Genomic DNA, 22,208 nt, shown 5'->3' with positions numbered 1-22,208 from the left:
TAGTTCCATCTGCTAAGTAGCAGTAATACTGGTCTGCATATTTCACAAGTTTTTTTAGTCACTTAACAAGCCTTCATAGAACATGGTAAATTATCTTCAAACTCTAGAAAATGTATTATAGTGCTAAGTATTCATGTTGTGTACTACTATACATTTTCAAGAAATGTTCTCATTGCTCCTGTTTTCTATTTCAACTTTCCCTCATTTCATATAATCTTGAAACCCTTTATACATGTCATTTTATTGTTTATTTCTCTTCACTACACCTATTATTTTATTTGGTCTCAAATATAGCCATGCCGTTGTATTTGCTAAGAAACCAGAGGATTATTATGCAAGACAGTTCTGGTAGGTGAGTTTCAGGGTATAACTCTTCCAGCTGCCCATAAATCAAGGTAATAAGGAAGCTTTTCTTGACAAATAAACTTAACGTCCTAGCTTGGGTTAACAACCAATCATCAGTGAAAAGATCAGTCTTGAGGAGGGTGGGACCCTGCCTTATGCATGTGTATATATATACGTGTATGTGTGCCTCGGAGCAGTCACCCTCACTCCTCATCACTATGGAGAGTATCACTGCTTTTGCCATCTTTGCTCTTGTAGCCACCACATGGGCTACGTCTCCACCTGGTGAGTTAAGACTCCTTTGAATAGCGATGGCTTTATGTTAACTGCAGTTTGTTCAACCTTCAGTAACGATAGAATGTTAAAGTCAGAAGAAAACTTGAGACCTTAACTATTTGGATTGGCCTGATTAGCAAAGAGGGGGTGGGGGGTCAGACCTTCTAGAAGAGGAAGAGAGACTGAGAAGAAGAATAAAAAGATTGTCATGGGAATAAAAGGTACAGCATAAGGAATATAGTCAGTAGTACTGTAATACTGTTCGGTGACAGATGGGAGCTACAACATAATGTGGTGAGCACAACATAATGTATAGATTTAGTGAATCACTGTGTTGTACACCTGAAACTAATGAAACATACTGACTCGGCTATACTTCAATCTAAAAAAAGAAGAATAAAAGGACTGTGGGCAACCTGCTTAGTTCCTGATCCACACCAGGCTTCTGACTTGCCTTTCAGAAACAACTTACGCAGCTTTGAGACCTTCACCCAACCCTACCCTGGACTTGCTCACAGGAATTCCTGTGACAGCCCTTTCTCCAATGACCAGGGATTTCCCCCATGTTGTTTTTGTTTTTTTTTTAATCAGAATCACACATATTTCTGGCTTCATCCTGAGTTGGCTCTGAGTAAAGAAGAGACCTCTCTTAGGTCTGGCCTGGGCCAGGGATGGCAGATATGGGTTTTAGTTACTGTGAACAATGAATTCAGCCTTGCATCTCTAACTGTGGAATTTGCTCTTTCTCTGATTCCTTCTCTTCAAATGCTCTCATGCCACTGTCTTCCGGTGATCAAGTAGTGGGAAGAAAGGTGAGTGTAACCTTCTCTGTGGGGTCTTGGTAAAAATGAAATCGGAGCTGATGTGTAAATGGAGCTGTGAAAGTAATGAAGCTGGCTCACTGTGGGTGGAAATAATTCCTAGGGAGGTAAAACCATTCCTACTCTGCTTCTCCTGGTGGTGGTTCTTTCTTTAAAGGTCACAAAAGGAATCTCTTTGCAAAAGGAGAACAACAGATAAAGTAAACTGTTACTTTTAGGCGTCATTTCAAACTTTTCTGAGTATTTTTCACTCTCATTATTCCATTGTACTCTCACTGTAACTCAAAAAGGAGAGACTAACATTTCCTTCTTAAACAGCTAACTCTAATTTCAGAATGTTTCATGTCTGACCTGTCTGACCTAGCTGCCCGTAGCACAGCATCTGATCCATATAAGGTCTTCTAGACATGTTTGCTAAAAAGTTGAAGAGGCTAGTACTCTTTCCACTCTCTTCTCTGTCTTACCAACTTGATATGAGAAAGACTACAGAATTGAAGGAAGACAATGTAGGCCGTTATTTTTTGTTCCAATTATAGGTGGACTGCTCCAAATATAACACAAAAGGCTCTGAGATTGCATGCCCAAGGCACCTGGATCCAATATGTGGCACAGATCATAAGACTTACAGTAATGAATGCATGTTTTGCATGCTAACTCGGTAAGTATCATACTCAGTTTAGATCCCCTCTTTTTTTTTAAAGATCATGAAGTCCACATTGGCCAAAATCTGCTTGGTTTATAACAATGTGGTTTGATAAATCCTACCTTTGGTTGTGCTCCTCCAATACCCTTTGGGCATTGCTTTGTTCAAATAAAAAATAAACAAATAAATTTAGCTATATCTCAAAGGAGATATGTATTTCTTTGCTATCCAGCCAAATTCTCATTTACATTATACACTATTCCTCAGGCATTAGCTGTTACCTATAGACATTTTTGTTCCCACATTACATTTGAGGAAGCTGAGTCTCAGGCAGAAAATGTATCTTGGTCAAAGTTCCATAATCTTCTGTTGTGTCTTTCTTATTGCATAATGAGAGCTCAGAAGACAGCTCTATGTAGGCTCTTTGCCATGGGTGCTATTTACAAAACTTTGATCTATCCTTCCTACCCCAGAGAAAATCCATGTTGCTTCTTATGATTATCTGGAAAAGTCTAGGGAGGAGATTGAAAGTACAAATGGATAGTTGGGACCCCCACCACCAGTAGCCCGCAAATTACGTATGAGTTCCTCACTGTAAACATCTCAGCTTCTAGGAGAATGAAAGAATGGTTATTACCAGCCATTCCAGGAATTGGAATTCACTACTTTATGATTAGTGATTAAAATCACAGGCTTGGGCGCCTGGGTGGCTCAGTTGGTTAAGCGACTGCCTTCGGCTCAGGTCATGATCCTGGAGTCCCGGGATCGAGTCCCGCATCGGGCTCCCTGCTCTGCAGGGAGTCTGCTCCTCCCTCTGGCCCTCCCCCCTCTCATGTGCTCTCTCTCTCATTCTCTCTCTCTCAAATAAATAAATAAAATCTTTAAAAAAAAAAAAAATAAAATAAAATAAAATCACAGGCTTTGGTGTCATAGATCTGCATTAGAATCCAGACTGCACTTAGGAGATGTGTGACATTAGGCAAATACCCAATCCACCTCATGCTTCAGTCGTCTCATCTGTAAGCTAGAAATTATAATAGTGTTTAGGATCCACGGTGATAAAACACATCAAATCTTAGCTATGCAGCTAATACAGACTGCATACTTACAGAAATGAGCTCTTCTTCCTTCTCATCTTTTTCTTCCTTCTTTTCTAACCCTTCTGAAAATTTATAGTCAAGTGTAATAACAAGTGTTATTCAGAATAAAGTCTCTCAGGATACTCAAACTCATGTACTAATAAAAACACAAGAGACTAAACACGAGATTTTACTGGTTTTATCATTTCATAGCCTCCTTTTAGAAGACAGAAATCTTATAGAAAGAAGTGACTGTAACAAAATTACACAGACTACAAGTGCCACAGATGGATTTGGAACATATTTTCTTTTTCTTAACTGCAAAAAATGTTTTCACACTATATTATGCCTTTGATTTTCATCTGAATATTCATGGACTAATTTTTTTTAAATGCCCAATCTCCTCTTAGTGTTGATCTTATTTTCTTATATTTTTATTTGTTTACAAAATGATCATCCATCAAAGGTGTTAATGGTCAGTATTAGCCAACCTGGGTAGAATATTAACCAGAGCTCCTCATTCTCAGTACAGGACAGAGAATACAGAATGACATATGACAGTATTTTACTCTGTGGATTGTGAAATGCCAAGTAATGCATTACCCATTCAATAAAAATCTTCTCTTTCAGAAACAAAGGATTACAAGTCAGAAAACTTCATGATAATAAATGTGTAAGTATACACAGAAATTTTATTTATTCTTAATATAAAATGTTACAATAATTCCTCACTTTATGAAAGTTTTAAAATAGACATTTTAGAAATTGTCTGTGAGTATGTATAGTCATAGGTAAGTCATGTGGCCGGCCTAAACAAAAGACCTGAACACAGTTAATTTACTTCTCCAGAGGAAAACTCCACAAATTTTACTCATAGCCCTTAATTGGGTCAGATTGGTATACATGTGGTTGTTTTCTAACACTGCAACTAATTAGCAGGTTAAGAAGAGGACATTAGGGACTCGAGGACACTCTCATAACAATAAAGGAAGTTATTTTTTTAAAAACAAACAAAAAAAACTCGAGAACAAATGTAAAGACACTTCTGGAGTAAAGAGCTATGTGAATGGATGTCAATAATTTTAATAGAGGTTGGAATGTGACAAGAGAAATAAAAACATGGGGTTGTGGTAGTAAAGACAGTTCATTTTAAGGGGTGGCATCTGACCCAATGTGAGGGAGAGAAATGTTGTCATGAAACTGTTATAAAAAGAGTTAAACTGATTTCTAAGGAGGACTAGGAGTCTTAGGAGTTGTTTGATGGCTCCAGTGGGTAAGGTCGGGTAAGATAGGAAAACAGCCTAAGCTAAGGCACAGGGATGTATAGGAGCGGGAAACACTCCGGGAATATCATTCAAGTTTAGCTGGAGTTAGAGGCAGAGCAGATGAGAGAAGTAAACACGGCTCATGAGGGGACTTCCTGTAGATGCGGAATCAGTTAACTAATAAAAGAAAAAAAGTTCTGATTTGGTTTTTAAAAGATCACTCTGACATGAGTGTGAAGGGTGACTGAAATCTCAGCTAAGCATGGACACTGGGCAGCAAACTGGCAGACACCTGCAATTATGCAGGCAAGACATCTGGAGGGCCTGAATAAAGTGGATAACTGTGTGGCGAGGAGAGGACTGGTTCGGAAATTAAGCACAAGATAGACCCACTGGGGGGTGCCTGGGTGGCTCAGTCATTAAGCATCTGCCTTCAGCTCAGATCATGATCCCAGGGTCCTGGTATCAAGTCCCGCACTGGGCTCCCTGCTCAGCAGAAGCCTGCTTCTCCCTCTCCCACTCCCCCTGCTTGTGTTCCCTCCCTCGCTGTGTCTTTCTCTGTCAAATAAAGAAATAAAATCTTTAAAAAAAAAAAAAAAAAGATAGACCCACTGGATGTACTCTATTCACCAGTACCCAGTGGAGAATGAGTGAGAGGGAAGCCCTAACCTCAAGCTAAGCTATCTCTTACTGTGACAAGATTGCCACCATGGTTGGGTCAGATTTTGTAAATTGAAGAGGATATGTCTTTTTGCATGTGGGATTGAGGGCTAAATGACATCTCGAGGCCTTTAAAAAAAGCTCATTTTCTATAATTTAACAATTTGAAGTTGTTCTTTCTTTGTTTCCTTTTTTTGGACTGCAGGATATTGAGTGTACCCAATATTCTGATATATGTACCATGGACTACTCACCTCTCTGTGGATCTGATGGGCAGAACTATGCAAACAAATGTTTATTTTGCAATGCTGTTGTGTAAGTGCTGAATTTAATGTGCTATTTGCAGAAATAGCCTTTCCCGCCGAGCCAGAAACCATCATAGCTACCTAATAAGCAAGATGCTCCTACAAAGCATAAAAGTGAGATGGTTCACTGATAATTATAATATTTTACGAAAAGAAGTAAAAAGAGAGAAAGAGAGAGAGGGCAAGAGAAAAAAAGAAAGTGGATTGTAGGAAGAAACTGAAGCTGGAAAAGGAGACTTGATCAACATCATAATATTACTAAGTGGCAGATAACAGAGATGTTTACAGATTTTTTGGCTCGTAACACTGGTTTTGACTAGTACATTGAATTACTTTTTCTGCCATGCTGGAGCTCAGTTACTAATTACTTACCTTTCACGCTCTGTGCTCGTTTGGCTGGCTTGATCTAAGAATATTAAAGTTTCAATTTAAGATCTCTACAGCATTCCCTTAAAAAAAATTATTTCTCTTGTAGGAATAGTCGTGGTGCACTTTTTTTGGCAAAGCACGGAAAATGCTGAGTCTCCCTGATGCTCAAGGGCACCGAGTTCCCTTTGGCAGATTCCACGTAGAGAATCAATCCCTGTTGGATGGCTATGGGAGCAAATATATGGATTTCATTCTTCAATAAAAAATTCTCAGCAGAAAGCTTTCAGGTTTGTCTCTGGATGTGACTGTCTCTTAAGGAGAATGTCTATGGCCATTTCCCTCAATAGGTCACACGGAAAGATTTCCTCTATTTCTACTCAAGTTGAGTAGGAGAGATTGTATACACACTGGTGAGAGAAGAATCTGCTCTTAGCATCCCATTAAAAAAAAAAAAAACCTCACAATTTTTAAGTAAACATGCATCAAGTGGCAGATCTGACCACAAGTCTAACATTAGTACCTTTAGCCACAATAATGAAAAGTGGAAATTTCAGCTTTGGAGAAAGATAAAGTAAGAATCCATAATACTGTCAACTAATCAGACCAGGAATAATATTAGATGTTAGATATCTATTTAAAGAGGACTCAGTCACAAGTGGCACCCACAAAGGAAGACATTTTGTTGATCATGTTGGGAAGAGAATAAAAACAATATAATCTGATTAAATTGTTGAAGTCACTAAAAGGCCCAAGGAAAGTTCAAGGTAACTGGGAAAGATGAGGGCATATGCAGAAATATCATAAGATAGACAGATCAGAACTTTCTCGTTTCTGGGGCTCCACAGGAGGAGTTATGTCATTAATGTAACATGCAAAGATAGATATTTTGCATTGGTAAAGAGAAGAATTTTCTAACAGTAAGTTTTTAAATAGGAACAAAGTTATGCCCTATAAGTTCATCTGTCCAAAGATTTTTTAAAGATTTTTTTTAAAGATTTATTTATTCATTTGAGAAAGAGAGAGAGAGCATGCACATGCAGGAGGGGAGGGACAGAGGGAGAAGAAGAGAGAGAACCTCAAGCAGACTCCCCACTGAGCATGGAGCCCACCGCAGGGCTCCATCTCATGACCTTGAGATCATGATCTGAGCTTGAAATCAAGAATTGGATGCTTAACCGACTGAGCCACCCAGGTGCCCCAGCACAATGCTCTTTTAGTGAAGACTGGGCAAATGCTTGCCAGCTATTTTGTAGAGATTTTTGTGTTTTTTCTAACAACACACATAGAAAGATCACTATAGGTCAAGCAATCCATTGTGTAAGGAAAGGCAATACAAATGGGCAAAGAATCCATGCCACTAAGGAGTTGGTACACTAGTCAGAGACATACTTTTGAACAGTTGTTTACTATACAATGTAAAAAAGACTATAATCAAGAATTATTGAAGGTTCAGTAAGAACTGAAAGACCTGACCCTTATGACCTCATTTAACCTTAATTACCTCCTAAAGCCCTATCTCCAAATACAGTCACAATGGGAATTAGTGTTTTCACATTTGTATTTGTAGGGGACACAATTTTGTCCATAGCAGCTAGGTTGCCAGAACTTTGTTTTTATTTTTCATATGTGAAAATAAAATGCATGACAACATAGCAATAGAAGAAAGAAATGAAACTATTTCATTATAAGATTCTGTGCTAAGTTAAATGGTATAATACCACTTCAAGGTGCACTGTGAGAAGTTAGAATGTATACTATATATCCTAAAGCAACACTAAATATGCTGCAAAGGAGATAAAATGGAATGATGAAAAAAATACTATATTTGTGTGTGCAAAAGAAGACAAAGGAGGTAAAGGGGAAAAACAGATTGACCTAATAGAAAGCAAGTAGCAAGATGGTAGATTCGATGTAATTGTGTTAATTAGGGTTTTTCAGAAAAACAAAACCAATTGTGTGTGTGTGTGTGTGTGTAGAGAGAGAGAGAGAAAGAGAGACGGAGAAAGATACAGAGACAAGAGAGAAAGAAAAATATTTATTTTAAGTAATTGACTCATGTGATTATGGGGGCTGGGAAGTGGGTCAGCAGCCTGGAGACCCAGGGAAGTGTTGATGTTGCAGCTCGAGTCTCAAGGCAGTTGAGAGGCAGAATTCTCCTTCCCCAAGAGATCTTAGGCTTCTTCTCTTAGGGTCTTCAACTGTTTGCAGGAGGCTCACCCACATTACAGAAAATAGTATGCTCTACTCAGCGTCTACTGATTTAGACACTTCACCAAAGAGGAAATCCCAAAGGCACATATAGGTAGTAAAACTATTAAAAATGCCTGTGAGTGATTAACAAAGAAGTCAGAATAGAGTCTGTGACAGGGGGCTGTGATTAGGCAGGCCTTAGTCTGTTTGGGCTGCTATAACCAAAAAAAAACAAAACAAAACAGAAAAAACAACATAAACTGGGAGGCTTAAGCAGCAAACGTTTATTTCTTACAGTTCTGGAGTCTGGTAAATCCAAGATCAAGGTGCCAGAAAATTCAGTATCTGGTGAGAACTGTCTTCTTGCTATGTCCCCACATGGCAGAAGGGGCAAGGGAGCTCTCTAGACTCTGCCTTCATGACCTAATCACCACCCACAAGTCCTACCTCCTAATACCAACACATTGAGAATTAAGCTTCAACATATGAATTTGATGGGGACACAAATATTCAGTGTACAGCAGGCAATAACGTGGGGAAGGTTTTTAGGATAAAAGCCATTCTAGCTCATCACTAGAGTGCTGGGTACATGGGTGTTGACCTTATAATAATAAATAATTTAACTACAAACAACAATAATAACAACAAGATATACTAACCTAAATGTTGATTGTATCTGAAAAATATCTTCACAATGGTGTTGACCAAATATCTGGCCACTGTGGCCTAGCCAAGTTGACATATAAAATTAACCATTATGGTAAGTATATCAATTATCATATTAAATATGAATGGTCTAAACACGCCAATTAAAGGAAGAGATTGCCAGACTGGATTTTTAAAAAAAGACTAGATTTTTAAAAAGCAAACAAACAAGTGTGTTTTACAAGAAAAACACTTTAAAAATAAAAGCACAGGGGCACCCAGCTGACTCAGTCAGTAGAGCATACAACTGTTCATCTCAGGGTTGTGAGTTCAAACCCCATGTTGGGTGTAGAGATTACTTAAAAATAAAATATTAACAATAAATCATGGATCACTACATCAAAAACTAATGATGTATTCTATGGTGACTAACATAACAAAATAAAATAAAACAAAATAATAATAATAAAATAAAATATCAAGTAAGTAAGTAAATAAGTAAGTAAAAGCACAAATAAAATAAAATTAAAAGGATAAAATAAGATTTACCATGTTAACATTAGTCAAAAGAAAGCTGGAATGGCAATGTTAATATGAGCAAAATAGATTTTAGAGCAAAGACTAATTGAAAGGATGAGAATTCATTTTATAATGATAAAGTTTTCAATTAATTAAGGAGATATAAAAGTCTTAAATGTTTATGAACCTCATAACAGAACTTCAAGATTCACAAATCAAAAATGAATCCAAGTGTAAGGAAAAATAAACAAATCCATGACCATAATCAGAGATTTCAATATCCATCTCTCAAAAATTAATAAAACAAGAATATTAGCAATCGTGTGGCAGAGTTGAGTGATACTATCAACCACATGACCTGAGAACACCCCCCCACACACACACAACAGCAGCGTAAACATTCTTCTCAAGTACACATGAAATATTTACCAAGATAGACCAATTTCTTGGCCATAAAACAAGTATCAATAAATTTAAAAGAATTCAAGTCACATGGCATATGTCCTCTGACCATAACTGAATTGAATAAGAAAACAAAGCAAAAAAAAAAATCTCTGGAAAATCTCCAATATTTGGAAAGCATATATCACAGCAATAAATAAACCCTGAGTCAAAGAAGAAATCAAACGAGAAACTAAAAGTATTTTGAGTTGAATGAAAAGAAGAGAGTAATATAATTTGTGGAATCCTCCTAATGCAGTGCTTAGGGTAAAATTTATATTGCTATATATCAATATTAGGGGAAGAAATTATCAAGATGGAGCATATCCTATGCCTTAAAACAAGTATAAATACATTTATCCAGCATTAATAATGCTAGTACTTGATTTGAAAACCCATTTTCCTGGCACATTTTGAATTACGATTTCTCATCTGCTTTTTTCCTCTCTGCCAACCCCACTAGACTATTCAACACCTGAGGGCTTAGGCTATTCATAACATCAATGTGTCATTTGAAACACTTACCACAACACTTTACTTTTTTCAAATGTTGGTACAAGTTAGATTGATTCTGGGGGATAGTATGGTATGTTGCAACTAGAGGAAGTTTTCATTCAGTCCTTCAAGAAACATAAGCTTATAATGTGCCTCTGATGTTCCAGTAACTATGAAAGGGAGGACAGAAGGGTTCCAAGTTGGGACATAAGAAATGCTTGTTGAATTGCTAAGAACAAAGCACTATATCAGGCTTTTGGCTGAAAACATGCATAAAAACTTATTTTCTCCTTGCAAGAGGTACACAGCTTACAGATAGCAAATATTTGTTTCCTTACCTGTAGGTTTATTCTAGGGGTTTTGAAACTTCATTGACTGTGACTCGCAGTGAAAAAAAAAAAATTGTATTCTACCTCACCACCTAGAAACACACACGCTATTGAAGTTGCGCTGTAATTTTTATGTTATTCTACTCTATTCACTCCATTTTACTATATTTTAAAATAATGGTGGTAACAAAATAAATTTCACAACCTACTAAAGGGTCACAATATAGAATTTGAGAACTTCTACTGTACCATCTGAGACTTAATGCTTCATTTTGGCGAGCAGAAGTGTGTGTCTGCGTACATGTGCTCATAGCTGTGTGTCAGGTGCAACCCTGAAAAGAAAGTGGGATGTCTTCAACTCACACTGATCGGAGAACATTGCAAAGGAGAGTTGACTCAAAGCACCCACACTTAACCTGGGTGCTCACGATTTAGATGGTCAGAGCTTCTCCTCCACACGTCCCGTAAGAGACTGTGGGCAGGATTTGCCGCCCCGAAGTGAAATGGAGAAAAGCAAATCAGTCTTTGAAAAGAGATGGAAGCCTGAGGGAAGAGGAATCAGATCAGACACTGGGTGAGCTCACCGTCGGGGCCTCATCTTAAGGATTTCTTATTTTCCTTCTCCTCTTTGAAGAAACTTGTCTCTATCTTACCAGCTTTTTACCTTCTCCCCCTTCTCAGTAATTCCCTTTAAAGATTTCCCTTTCTCCACCCTTCTAGTGAACAAATTCATGTACATCTGTACAGCCAGGGATGGAAGTTTTAGGGAGAACAAAGGATGAGGACAGCAAAAGGGAAGGGTGACTTGTCTCAAGTCTACCTCTTGGTGAATCCTAGGGGACTGGGAGTAGCAGCCAGAAGTTACCAACAGGGACCAGCAGACCAGTGAGTGCATAGTGCAGGGAGGACCTCTGAATGCTAGAGAGGAGTAAACAAATGGGCAATTAAGGAAAGAAGTAGGGTTAGCAAGAAGTAAGAGCTTCCATTTTATGCTAGAATTGCACATCCGCAAGGTAGAAAGGCTGACACTTGAATTATACTAGGTTGAGTGTTGGTGTTAAAAAGAAGTGAATTGTGCAGGACTGTTGAATCTCAGATCTGTACCTCTGAAACAAATAATGCAATATATGTTAAGAAAGAAAAAAAGAAGAAGAATGTAGCAGGAGGGCAAGAATGAAGGGGGGGAATCGGAGGGGGAGAAGAACCATGAGAGACGATGGACTCTGAAAAACAAACTGAGGGTTCTAGAGGGGAGGGGGTTGGGAGGATGGGTTAGCCTGGTGATGGGTATTGAGGAGGGCACGTTCTGCATGGAGCACTGGGTGTTATGCACAAACAATGAATCATGGAACACTATATCTAAAACTAATGATGTAATGTACGGGGATTAACATAACAATAAAAAAATTAAAAAAAAAAAAAAAAAGAATGCATGCAAGAATAAAAAAAAAAAAAAAAAAAGAAGTAAAGGAAATAGCAACAAAACAGTGATTCTGTCCAAAGAAAAGAGACAAGAAAACTTGTCTTATTGGGTATGTGGGATGCTCCTGTCAAACTGAAAATTACATCAGGTAAGATTAAATAGGCAAAGAAGACTTACCCAATGCTATTGGGTAAGAGAAGCCAGAGCTCAGAATGAACTTAATGCTGCTGGAAAAAAAGGAGGAAGGTTTTTAAGGTCTGGGTGAGCTAGTGAGAAAGTACTGGAGGAGGTGAAAGGAAAATCATAGGCCATTTGGCCTATGGCTTTATCTAAGGAAATATAAATTTGGCTTTATCTAACGGAATATGAACTTCTCGTATCTTTATGACAGGAGGTAGTTTTGCAACTTAGAGCAGGTGTCCAAGAAAAGTTAGGCTCCTGCCCTTCCACAGAGACTAGGAGATAGCCTGCAAGGTCTTTCCTGGTGGCTAAATTTCAAAGGGATACCTCCCGGGTCCTCGAGAAAGACTTTTCCGGGTTGTAAAACTGGTGAGGGGTTTCCAAAGAGAATTATGTCTCAGGGCAACAGAGAAAGAATTTACAGTTATAACATTTCTAAAGTAAATGTTCTAAGATAGGGGAGGTCAGGGGCCTGGAGTCAGGTAGAAGTCTGTCTGTATTTTTGTCAAGCTGAGGGGAACTTGAAGGCCATTAAGGCCATCTTGGTCAGTCAGGAGAACAGGTCAGGAATTCTGTTACTCAAATCAGTGCTCGAGACCAGAGCAGGAGATTATGCTAGTGTGGCTAGTGCTGCCCTATGGCGTCTATAAAATCCTTGAGAAGAAAAAGACTTTATCCTATAGCCTGGGGTTGGACTGACATCTGTGTAGTGGCTCTTCTGTGAGGGAAGGACAGCTGTTGGGGCGTAAAGGAAGGCAGCTCAGTGCTCTGCTGTGAATATAAATTGTTCACAGAATGGGCTAGACAAGAAAGCTCTGTAAATTGGGCAGTGGAGCTGAAACTTTCCTTTCTGCAGGAAAACAGCGGAGCTGTAGGTTAAATCTTACGGAGGATTTTGGTATCCCTAAAAGGTGATAAGCACCGACTTTGGACTATAGAGTAAGGAGTTGGTTTTTGAAAATGTTGGTTTGAAGTGACATGAAACATACAAATCAAATCATTCCATAGCTAGGAAGAGGAGCCTGCCATCCAGGGAAAAAGCCCCAAGTTACAGCTTTTAGCATTAAGCCATGGATATGATCCATGATGAGAAAGTCATAGACTAAGGATTTTCTGAGGAAGATGTGATTCCTTAATCTTACTTATTCTCCTCACCCAATATTATTAATTCAACTGGAATTTGGGGGAGTTTGGAAAAGCTCTAGATATTTTAGCCTTATTTCTTTCCTATGATGTTTTACTTTTTCTTCTGTAATGCTTTCTACGCAATGGAGTCCCTCTATCTCTCTAAGTTGGGGGATAAATGATTCACTTAGTAAGGTGGCATTGTATTTTCAAAATGTTCCACATTTTACAAGCACAGAGCCCACAAATTAGGTGAAAACCTCCTCTGTAATATTCTAGATGACTCAGGTCCTTTCTGGAAGTGTCCAGTAGGTTTGTTTTTAGGCACTTATTAAAGTTAATAAGAAATAAATTAACTGAGGTAAATAAAAATTTGTTCATTCTAGCATTGTTAATAATAATGAAAATTGGAATCAACCTAATTGAGCAATAGTGGAAGAATATTAATACAATAAAAACCCATATATGTGACAGAATATGGCACCAGGCATCTAAATTCAAGTACTGTATGACTACATTCAAAAATCAAGAAAATGTCACAGTACATTTCTAAGTGAAAAAGGCAGAAAACAATATATAGTATTACAAAAATTTGATTTTTAAAAACTGGAACAATATAATTCAATACATGTTTAACAGTTATCTCTGGGTTTTGAGATTTAATGTCTTTTTCTTTTTTAAATTTCTATTTTACCTATTTTCTCAAGTTCACATATTTCCTTGGTGTAAGAACAACTGTTCTTTACAGGAAGGAAGATGGAGGCAAGAAGTTCAGATAACAGGAGGAAACTCGGCCATGAGCACAAATCTTCCAGGTCACAATGCAGCAAAGGCTCTGGTTCAGCTCAAGAACAAGACTGGACCCACTGCAAATGGTATCCGGAGACCTCGTTCAGCACCCACCTCCTTTCTTGCACGCTGGCCCCAGGTATGACTCTTGTTGTGGAACATCCTCTGCTTTTTCTGCTGTGCCCTTTCTGACTGTGGTACGTTTCCTCAGGCCATTGCCTCTTCGGATTGCCTGCCAAGGGCTGCCGTGTCCAGTGTCTGGTGACCCATTCCCATGCCCAAGTCTACTGGGCCGCTCTGTGCTTCCTTCCCCAATGCCTCCTGCTGAGGTTTGACTTTGATTTACCCTGAATGTGGGGCCTCCAGGGCCTGCTCCTCCCAGCACACGATGCCTCAGTGCCTTATCTCTCCTACATAGCTGTTCTACCCCCTCCTGCAGCCCTAGTACTTGCTCCTTAAAAGAGGCACGAGCCACGAAGGAGCATGTTACATCTCTCTTCCTTTTCTCCTCTTTCTGAGGTGGGTCCAAGGGGACATATGTGGCAGGGGCGTGGGCATCTGGCATCCTGCGCTCGTGCAGCTGCGTCTTCCACTGTTGCTGCTCCATTCCCGAAGGAGGCCAGGGACGATGTCAGGAAGAGATGGGGTGTGCTGAGCAAAAACATGTCCTAGATTGTCCCCAGAGCAGGCAGGGTAGGCAGCTAGGCAGCTCTGGACACTGTGCCAAGAACCTCCAACCATCTTGGGGAGTGGAGTCCCCTAGAGAGTTTACTGTGTCTCAGATATCACATGTCACACCGTAGCATCTGGGAAAGAGTTTATGTCAGTTGCCTAGTCCCATATGCTACCGAGCAGAGAGGAAGGCCAGAGCATGTAGGGAGGACCCAGTCACTTTTGTAGGGTTAGGAAGATAGGGGAGTTCAATGTGGTCCCTTGGTCAGACCTGGAACCTGCGTCTACCATTCTCTAGGGTCAGAAAGGCTGCTACAAGGGAAGGCAATCCCACAGGAGGATTTGCTCAGTGAGCAATAACTTTGGGGCCCCCATGAAATAGCATGGAATGGTATTTCTCCCTATGTACTCTCTCAGAATGCTCCAAGAAAGTTGAGCGGTCCATCTCAGAAGATTCTCAGCACAGCCAAATATGCCTAAAATATTACAATCTTTGTCTTACCGCAAAGACGCAGTCTCTGCTTCGTGAGCAAGTACAGACCTGCTTCCTCTGTTGAGAAGGTCTTGTTGCCCAGAAGCCTCTAGTGGCCTCATCATTTTCTTTGTATCCCCTCAAGGAAAAAAATCTGGGTGAATCTTTAGGTAAGGGATTGCCTTTTCAAGACATCTAAAATACCTCCACACTAAAATAATACAATTCTGTCCAAAGAGTAACTTCTGATTTACTTCTGTCTTCTAAGTAGTCACAGATCTCTCACTGAGTTCTATACTTTATGACTAACCAAGTTTAGTTTTTTCTGAACATTTGTTCTTGGGGAAGGGTGAAATGAGTTTCTAAGCTCATTTTCCAGATATGGCGTACTGTGGTTGCAGTGGGAAGGCTAGAGATGGATATTCACTCCAAGGACGGTCTTAATATCTTGATTACCTTGCTCTAGTGATTGTACTAGAGGAGAACATCCCAGGCAATATCTCAGAGCATCATTCTAAGGACACACACACCAGGAGGAAAAATGGTCAAATATCTTCTAGTATTCTGCTCTCTGTTGTTCTTCATCTTGATACATTGGGTGTTACCTGCTGGTGAGTAATTTTTTTTTTTAAGATTTTATTTATTTGAGAGAGAGAGAGCACAGCCAGGGGGAGGGGCAGAGGGAGAAGCAGACTCTCCTATGAAGAGAGAGCCAGAAGCGGGGACTGATCCCAGGACCCCAGGATCATGACCTGAGCCCGAAGGCAGACACTTAACCAACTGAGCCACCCAGGCGCCCCTCTGGTGAGTGATTTTTGATTTGACTCGTTCTGGCAGTTATGTAGGATTGTGAGCTCTGACATTGTAATCTGAAAGAATGCTTTGGAATTATTTTCAATCTATTTATGTAAGTCTATCACTTTACTATATGTGTATCTGTATCTATAGAGAGAAAGGCAATGGAGTGTGGTCCCAAGAAAAGGCTCCCAGCCAATGTGCAAGGGCCTTTGCTTTCCCGTCTATTAATGCAGATTATGAAACCTAACTCATGGGGACTCAGTGAGGTATGACGTTACAGTGGTGGGCAACATGCCCACGGCACAGCACATCTCAAAGACTCAAAGCTTTTGAAAATGCTTTGCCATGAATTCGAGTGGGTGTTACCTTTTTTGCCCTCTTTTAGAGAAGAGCCCTGTAGGGAGTTTTAAAAAGACCTAAGGCTCAAGGACTGAAGAGCTTGCATTTTCACCTACCTACCATGAATTCCTGGGCATTAGCAAGTGTCCTTCCCTTCTCTGTAAAATACAGGGATTGGGCTAACGGTCTCTTTAAAGTTCTAGCATCTCTTCATGTCTTTTATGTATTGGCTGCCAGTTCTGAATCATCTCAAGCCCAGGCTAACTCCTATTAATCAAAAACTTGTTTGGTACACCGGACTGGCAACATTTACGAGAGCAGTGATCACTTTCTCATTATCTATCAGGAGTAGAAGACTTTTTGAGGGGAAAAAATGAATGCATGTATAAATAAAAGAATGTGCTCATATTGCAAGCTTCCCCAGTAATAAATTAGAATTCTTTAATTCTGCCAACAGATTAAGCTAGGATTCACGAGGTATTATACTCTGCAACTATTCTCATGTATGTCTTAGTTTCAGGCCGTCGACAGTGGTGGCCACCACATGGAACTGTTAAGGTAATCTTCTACTCTATTTCTCAGGACAGACATTCTAATCTGAGTTTTCTCTGGAATCGCTGTGTTAGAATCTTACTTTGGCAATGCCATCTGTGCGGCATTCTTCAGAGTCCACTCACAGGAACGTGGCAGGTACACTGCTGGTACAACCGCCCCGAGTAGAGTGATCCAAACCGGGAACCAGGCCAAGACTTGGTCATCTGACAACCGGAGAACGCTCCCTCCCCAGTGCCTAGGAAATGTTTATGAACCCTGACCATTGCCTGGGGAATAGAGAAAGTGGAGGGATTCATTGGGTGACAGACGTACAGGATGATAGGGCCTGGCCATTGTGGTCGTGTTGGATAAGGAAAGAAGGAGAAGAGTTTCTAAGCTCAGATATGATCCCTCTTTCTCTAAATACTCAGCCAAAAGTCTCCCCCCACCTTGTATCAGAGGCATGTTATCAATCTCTCTATGGCTCTCCTAGAGCCCCTGAGGCCACCTCCTCAAGTTCCAGCAACCCCGCGTCACTGCTTCAAGCTGCCACTGATACCAGCACTGTGAGTGGACATGGATTCTCCTCCCTGATGAGACGCATCCCTTCTTTTGTTTTTCGTGTTCCCTACAAAGTCAGGGCATTGGGCTAAATGCTTTCACATTTCACAACTTCAAGAAAAGAGTTGACTTGGTGATTTTGAGAATGGATAAACTATGGTACATATTTTAAATCAAAGCATATGGGTTTCAGTGAAACAGCTTCTCCACTTATGGACTTTCAGGGTTTTTTTTGCCCGGTTGGCACAGAACATCTCTAAGACTATTCCCATGTCTGATACTCTGGGAATAAAGGAGATTGAGAAAGAAGCTAAATTTCCCAAATACATCCTGTTTGTCCACTCGTCCCTTTCCCACCAGAGGGTAGCAGGCGTCTGTGCCCTGTGACTGTCAGGAGCTCCTCACAAGGAGGGCATCGTGGTTGACAGATGGGGTAAACAGAAGTTCGGCCTCCGCGGCTTTGTGGAGGGGCAGCTGTAAGCACTTTGTGTGACTGTAATGGGATCCTGACTGTGTTTAGATTTTCCTAATCAGGTCCAGATGTGACCTACCTGTCTGTGAGGGTGATTGTAATCATATCATTCTTTTTGACTGAAATTTCAGGTGAAATGTCCGTATAAGAAAGTAGACTTGAGTTGGTTCACTGGAACCGTGAACCCCTGCCCCGGTTTATATCAACCCATCTGTGGCACTAATTTTGTAACCTATGAAAACCCCTGCATCTTGTGTATTGAGAGCCTGTGAGTACTCTTTGGGGGGGGTAGGAGGAAGAGAACAAAGACGAGCTTAGCCTACAGCAATGACCATGTACCTCTTCTACCAAGTACGTCAGCCTTGAAGCCAGGAATTTGCTCCAGTTTGCACAGATACTAATCAGTCCCCAATCAGAAGAGCATATGGCAATAGAAAGCCCGCTGGGGTGGAAAGCAGACTCAGTGTACTCTGCGGTGTTTTGGGCCCTTCTGGCTGAGCCCTCACACTCCCATATGCCAGGCAATGTCCGTTCCCATAGGCCAAGTAAAGCTTCAGTGATTCCATTCAGCCCCGAAATTCTTTGACTGGAAGACGAACTGTGGTTTTGCCTTCTCTCAGATACCTTCAATCTCTTATGTGTCTGAAACTCTGAGCTAGGATGAGGTGACTGCAAAGTTTGGGTCCTTTTGCTAAGAGCCCGTGTTTAGGTTTTTGGGTTTATGGGACATGATTATTAGTGATTAGACACTGAGGTCTCCCAAAACCATGGCTTCAGCTTGAGCTCTGTGTAAGCCAGCGCAGTTCACAGGGAGTAAAATTCTCCTCGTGACATCAGACTGCAGCCCTCAACCCAACAATCATTTTGTAGTTTTGTACAAGGAGCAATGACAGGAATGCATAAACCCCACATCATGCCAGCTCATGAAGAATTGGGCCAAAGCATGAGAACGTTAAGAGAATAAGGTGAGGATTGATGTGCCTTAGAGAGCACAAGCTCAGGCCTGATTGAATAACTTATTTTCAAAGAGGTTGTAGCATAGGTCATAATATCGTCCATGGCATCTTAGAGCCATGAAAGGATAACTGGGTAGGAAATCCAGTAACCTGACTCTTGTATGTAGTCATTTCCCTTTGTGCTCTGGCTCTTAGTTTCCTTAAATATAAAATAAGGATGATAGATAAAATAATTTTTAAGGGTTTTTGTAGTTCTGACATTTTATTCACGAAATGTTGATTCTGCTTTTTTCCTTTAGGAAATCTCGGGGGAAAATTAGATTTCAAAATGATGGAAAATGTTAGCTGAGTGGATTTGGACGCCCAAGAGGATATCTTTTTTCTCCCCATCATGACAATCCTTCTCTTGCCATTCTTCCCTCCTCCCATGTGATGGTGGCAGAGACCTGCCCCTGCTGAGCTTGTATCAGATAACTGAGGGCTCCTTAGATCTCTTCTCTTCCTAATAAATAAACTTTTCGGAAAGCCTGACTTAACTTGGTCCTCAGATCTGTGTCTCAGTTCTCAGAAATAGAACAAAATTAACATTTGAGCCAAAGGTCAAGGACAAGTATTGGGATTCATCAGCTCCTAATACTGTGAACAGTGAAATAATCTATAATATAAATGCTCCAAGTTGTCTTCCAAGGAACACAACAGAAAGTTCTATATTTCTATGGCATTTCTTAAAAACCAGTTCCTAGGAACTATGGAGCATTGTGCTCTTCCTGGCCATTCTTACCGCCTCCTTGCTGCAAGCCCCTCGTTAAACAAACTCACTTTTAGACTCAGCATTGAGACAAGAGGCATTTACACACACCCAGTCCACGGACCCCACTTTTCTCCATAGAAGGAGGCCTACATCAGTGGTGTCCATGAATGTCCCATTGGTTTTTTTTTTTAATTCTCTTGACACATTTTAACCTCTGAAACCTATCGGGACACATTTTTCTTTGGGTTATATTTCTTCCGTGTATATGTACATTCCTAATATGGAGAGAAGACTAATACACACTAATATGCTCCCTTCCTCTCAGCCAGCTTGCTCCCTGCTGGCTTGGGAAAAGCATCTCTTCTGCCTCTGAATATTCTTGTAAGACTGTGGTCAAGAGCACTTATCTGTTCTGTTAGTTCTTTGACCTTGACTACTATGCCAATTATAAGGCAGACACAGGGCTCCAGCAAAAAAGGGAAAAATCACCTTTGGCCTATCGTCTTTAGACTATGAAAAGCAGATTGCTCTGGGGGAAATGAAATAGTTTCCATCTTGATGGTATGTCTATTTCTACTCTTCTAAGTGCCGGGGGGTGCAGGAACAGCAAGAACTGCAGGGAGGATTGTTTTCTAACACTATTGCTTTAACTTCATGTTTACAAATCTCTTCTCTTGTAATGATTAAACGGCCATGGGTGTCATGCAGTAGATATTTCATCTCAAACATTTTCATTTTCATCTCTACAAGTTTGATCTATCTTTCATGTTTCTAACTTTTTTGCCATCTGGAATATAGTTTAAATAACTATTTTTATGACTGCTAATTCAAATATTTGTGTCAATTCTGGGATGGTTGATTTTCTTCTCATGATGGATGACATCCGAAGATATGAATTTTTGTGAATGAATTTATGAATTCATAATTTTATTAATTTTATCTTGTTTTGTTCTGAATATTTTGATTATTTGTGGAAATAGTCTTGAGCTTTGTTCTGAGACACGGAACAGTTACTTGGAAACAGTCTGACCCTCTAGGACATTACTGGGATATTACTTTTAAGAGTTGTTAGGTGGGACCAGTGCAGTATTCACTAAGTGGCTAACTGTTGCTCATTACTGAGGCAAGCTCCTCTTGGGTACTCCACTCAATGTTCCATGAATTTTAAGTTTTTCTAGTGTGGCTAACAGGAACAGGCACTATTACAGGCCCTGTATGAGATCTGGGCTCTGTTATCGCTAATCCTCTCTGGTTCTTTCTTGGCTTTGGGTAGTTTCCTCACACACGAGCACCAATCAGCAATATGCTGAGCTTTCTGTCCAGCTCTTTCATGCTGGGGTCCTGTGAACTATAGCCACATTGGTCTCTCTCCTCTCAGCTCTCTGTCTCCTCAATTCAGGGAATCCACTTGCTCCATCTGGGCTCCTCTCTCCTGTTCTGGAAATCTCTTACAATGCTGAAACCAAGATCAGTCATGGAGCTCACCATATTTATTTCTCATCTCTCTGGAATCGGCGTCCTTCAGTGCCTGATGTCTAGTATCATTGTTTCATATATTTTGCCTGATTTTTTGTTGTCTTTTCAAGTAGGAGGTATATCTGTTTACTACCTATTGTCTGAAGGTAGAAGTCAGCTTTATCTTTATCATTGTACTTAGATTTTCCTCTGATACCTTCTGAAGTCTAGAGTACGTTAGTTAATGTATTTAGTAGTCATTATTCTACTGTTTTAAAGAATTTCTGTAGCACCTGGGTGGCTCAATCAGTTAAGTGACTGACTCTTGATTTGGGTTCAGGTCATGCTCTTAGAGTCCTAAGATCAAGCCCCACATGGGGCTCCGTGCTCCATGGGGAGTCTGCTTGAGGATTCTCTTTCTCCCTCTCTCTCTGCCCTTCCCTCTGCCCAAGCATGTGCTCTCTCTCTCTAAAATAAATAAATAAATCTTTTAAAAAACAACAACAACAACAATTCCAAAGGATAGGACTTGTGTTCTGTAATAATACAAAATTTTTCAGTGGATAATAAAGCATTTACTTACAGGTACTATTCACAACAGTAAAAGGGACTTTAATAATGACATTTTTCTGTCATTTGACAGTAGACGTTTCCAAAGAAGGAAAGGAGGGCAGCATATTTATCTAAATACAGGACCTCCCTCCTTTCAGCACAACCTCTACACGCTGCCCATTGCTGCACGTATCCTCTCACTGCCAACAAGAAAGGAGCTTCCCCCCTTGCGTTCCTCGCTCTGGCCGCCACTGCCTGAGCTCGCTCTCCCTCTCTGGCAGCTGTTTTGAATTTTGAACTCCCTCTGTCACATTCCCTTTATTTTGTATTCTCTAGTTGTTTATCCATCCCAGGTTTCTGTCATTGCTATCTTCTCTTTCCACACCTTTCTCTACTTGATGATCCTGCTCACCTCCATAATCACTCTATTATCAATATGCTTACAACTTACACGTTCGCATGATCAGGCTGTATCCATAAACTTAGTATCAAATACTACATATCTGAATTTCATGGGCTCATAGAATCTTTAAAATCAATAGAGCTAATCTGAGTCCTATTTTTCTTTCTAAGTGTACTCCTCCATGTGTTTTGGTTTAATTAAAGTCAACGTCATATTCTCTCTTTTCTCGCTCAAACTCAATTTCAACATGCAACTTTTATATACTTCTTATTTCATCCTACGTATAAATTAAACCCGTGAATATTTATTTAGTGCAAGTCTTCATGTTTTAGTGGGTTATTTTT

The 22,208-nt window shown here is 40.1% G+C and overlaps 1 protein-coding gene and 1 long non-coding RNA gene across 2 annotated transcripts; both read left to right on the top strand.

Moving 5' to 3' along the window:
• The first annotated feature begins 1,742 nt into the window (after positions 1–1,742).
• On the top strand, positions 1,743–6,036 carry LOC118518749 (uncharacterized). Its single transcript, XR_013445364.1, has 4 exons — positions 1,743–2,100; positions 3,795–3,837; positions 5,295–5,404; positions 5,870–6,036. It is a non-coding gene; the product is annotated as an uncharacterized LOC118518749 (long non-coding RNA).
• Positions 6,037–15,584: 9,548 nt separating this feature from the next.
• Positions 15,585–19,048, top strand: SPINK14 (serine peptidase inhibitor Kazal type 14 (putative)). The gene is made up of 4 exons (XM_036065739.2): positions 15,585–15,654; positions 16,695–16,738; positions 17,879–18,015; positions 19,003–19,048. The coding sequence occupies exons 1-4, from the start codon at positions 15,585–15,587 to the stop codon at positions 19,046–19,048; spliced, it is 297 nt and encodes a 98-aa protein (XP_035921632.2).
• The last annotated feature ends 3,160 nt before the right edge of the window (positions 19,049–22,208 follow it).

This window comes from Halichoerus grypus, chromosome 2, assembly GCF_964656455.1.
Source record: "Halichoerus grypus chromosome 2, mHalGry1.hap1.1, whole genome shotgun sequence".
Lineage (NCBI taxonomy): Eukaryota > Metazoa > Chordata > Mammalia > Carnivora > Phocidae > Halichoerus > Halichoerus grypus.
This window is presented reverse-complemented; position numbering and strand designations above follow the sequence as displayed.

Coding starts and splice junctions, on each gene's coding strand:
- SPINK14 (XM_036065739.2), top strand. CDS start 15,585: ATGGTCAAATATCTTCTAGTATTCTGCTCTCTGTTGTTCTTCATCTTG. Junction 15,655..16,694: donor ACATTGGGTGTTACCTGCTG/GTGAGTAATTTT, acceptor TGTATGTCTTAG/TTTCAGGCCGTCGACAGTGG. Junction 18,016..19,002: donor ATCTTGTGTATTGAGAGCCT/GTGAGTACTCTT, acceptor TTTTTCCTTTAG/GAAATCTCGGGGGAAAATTA.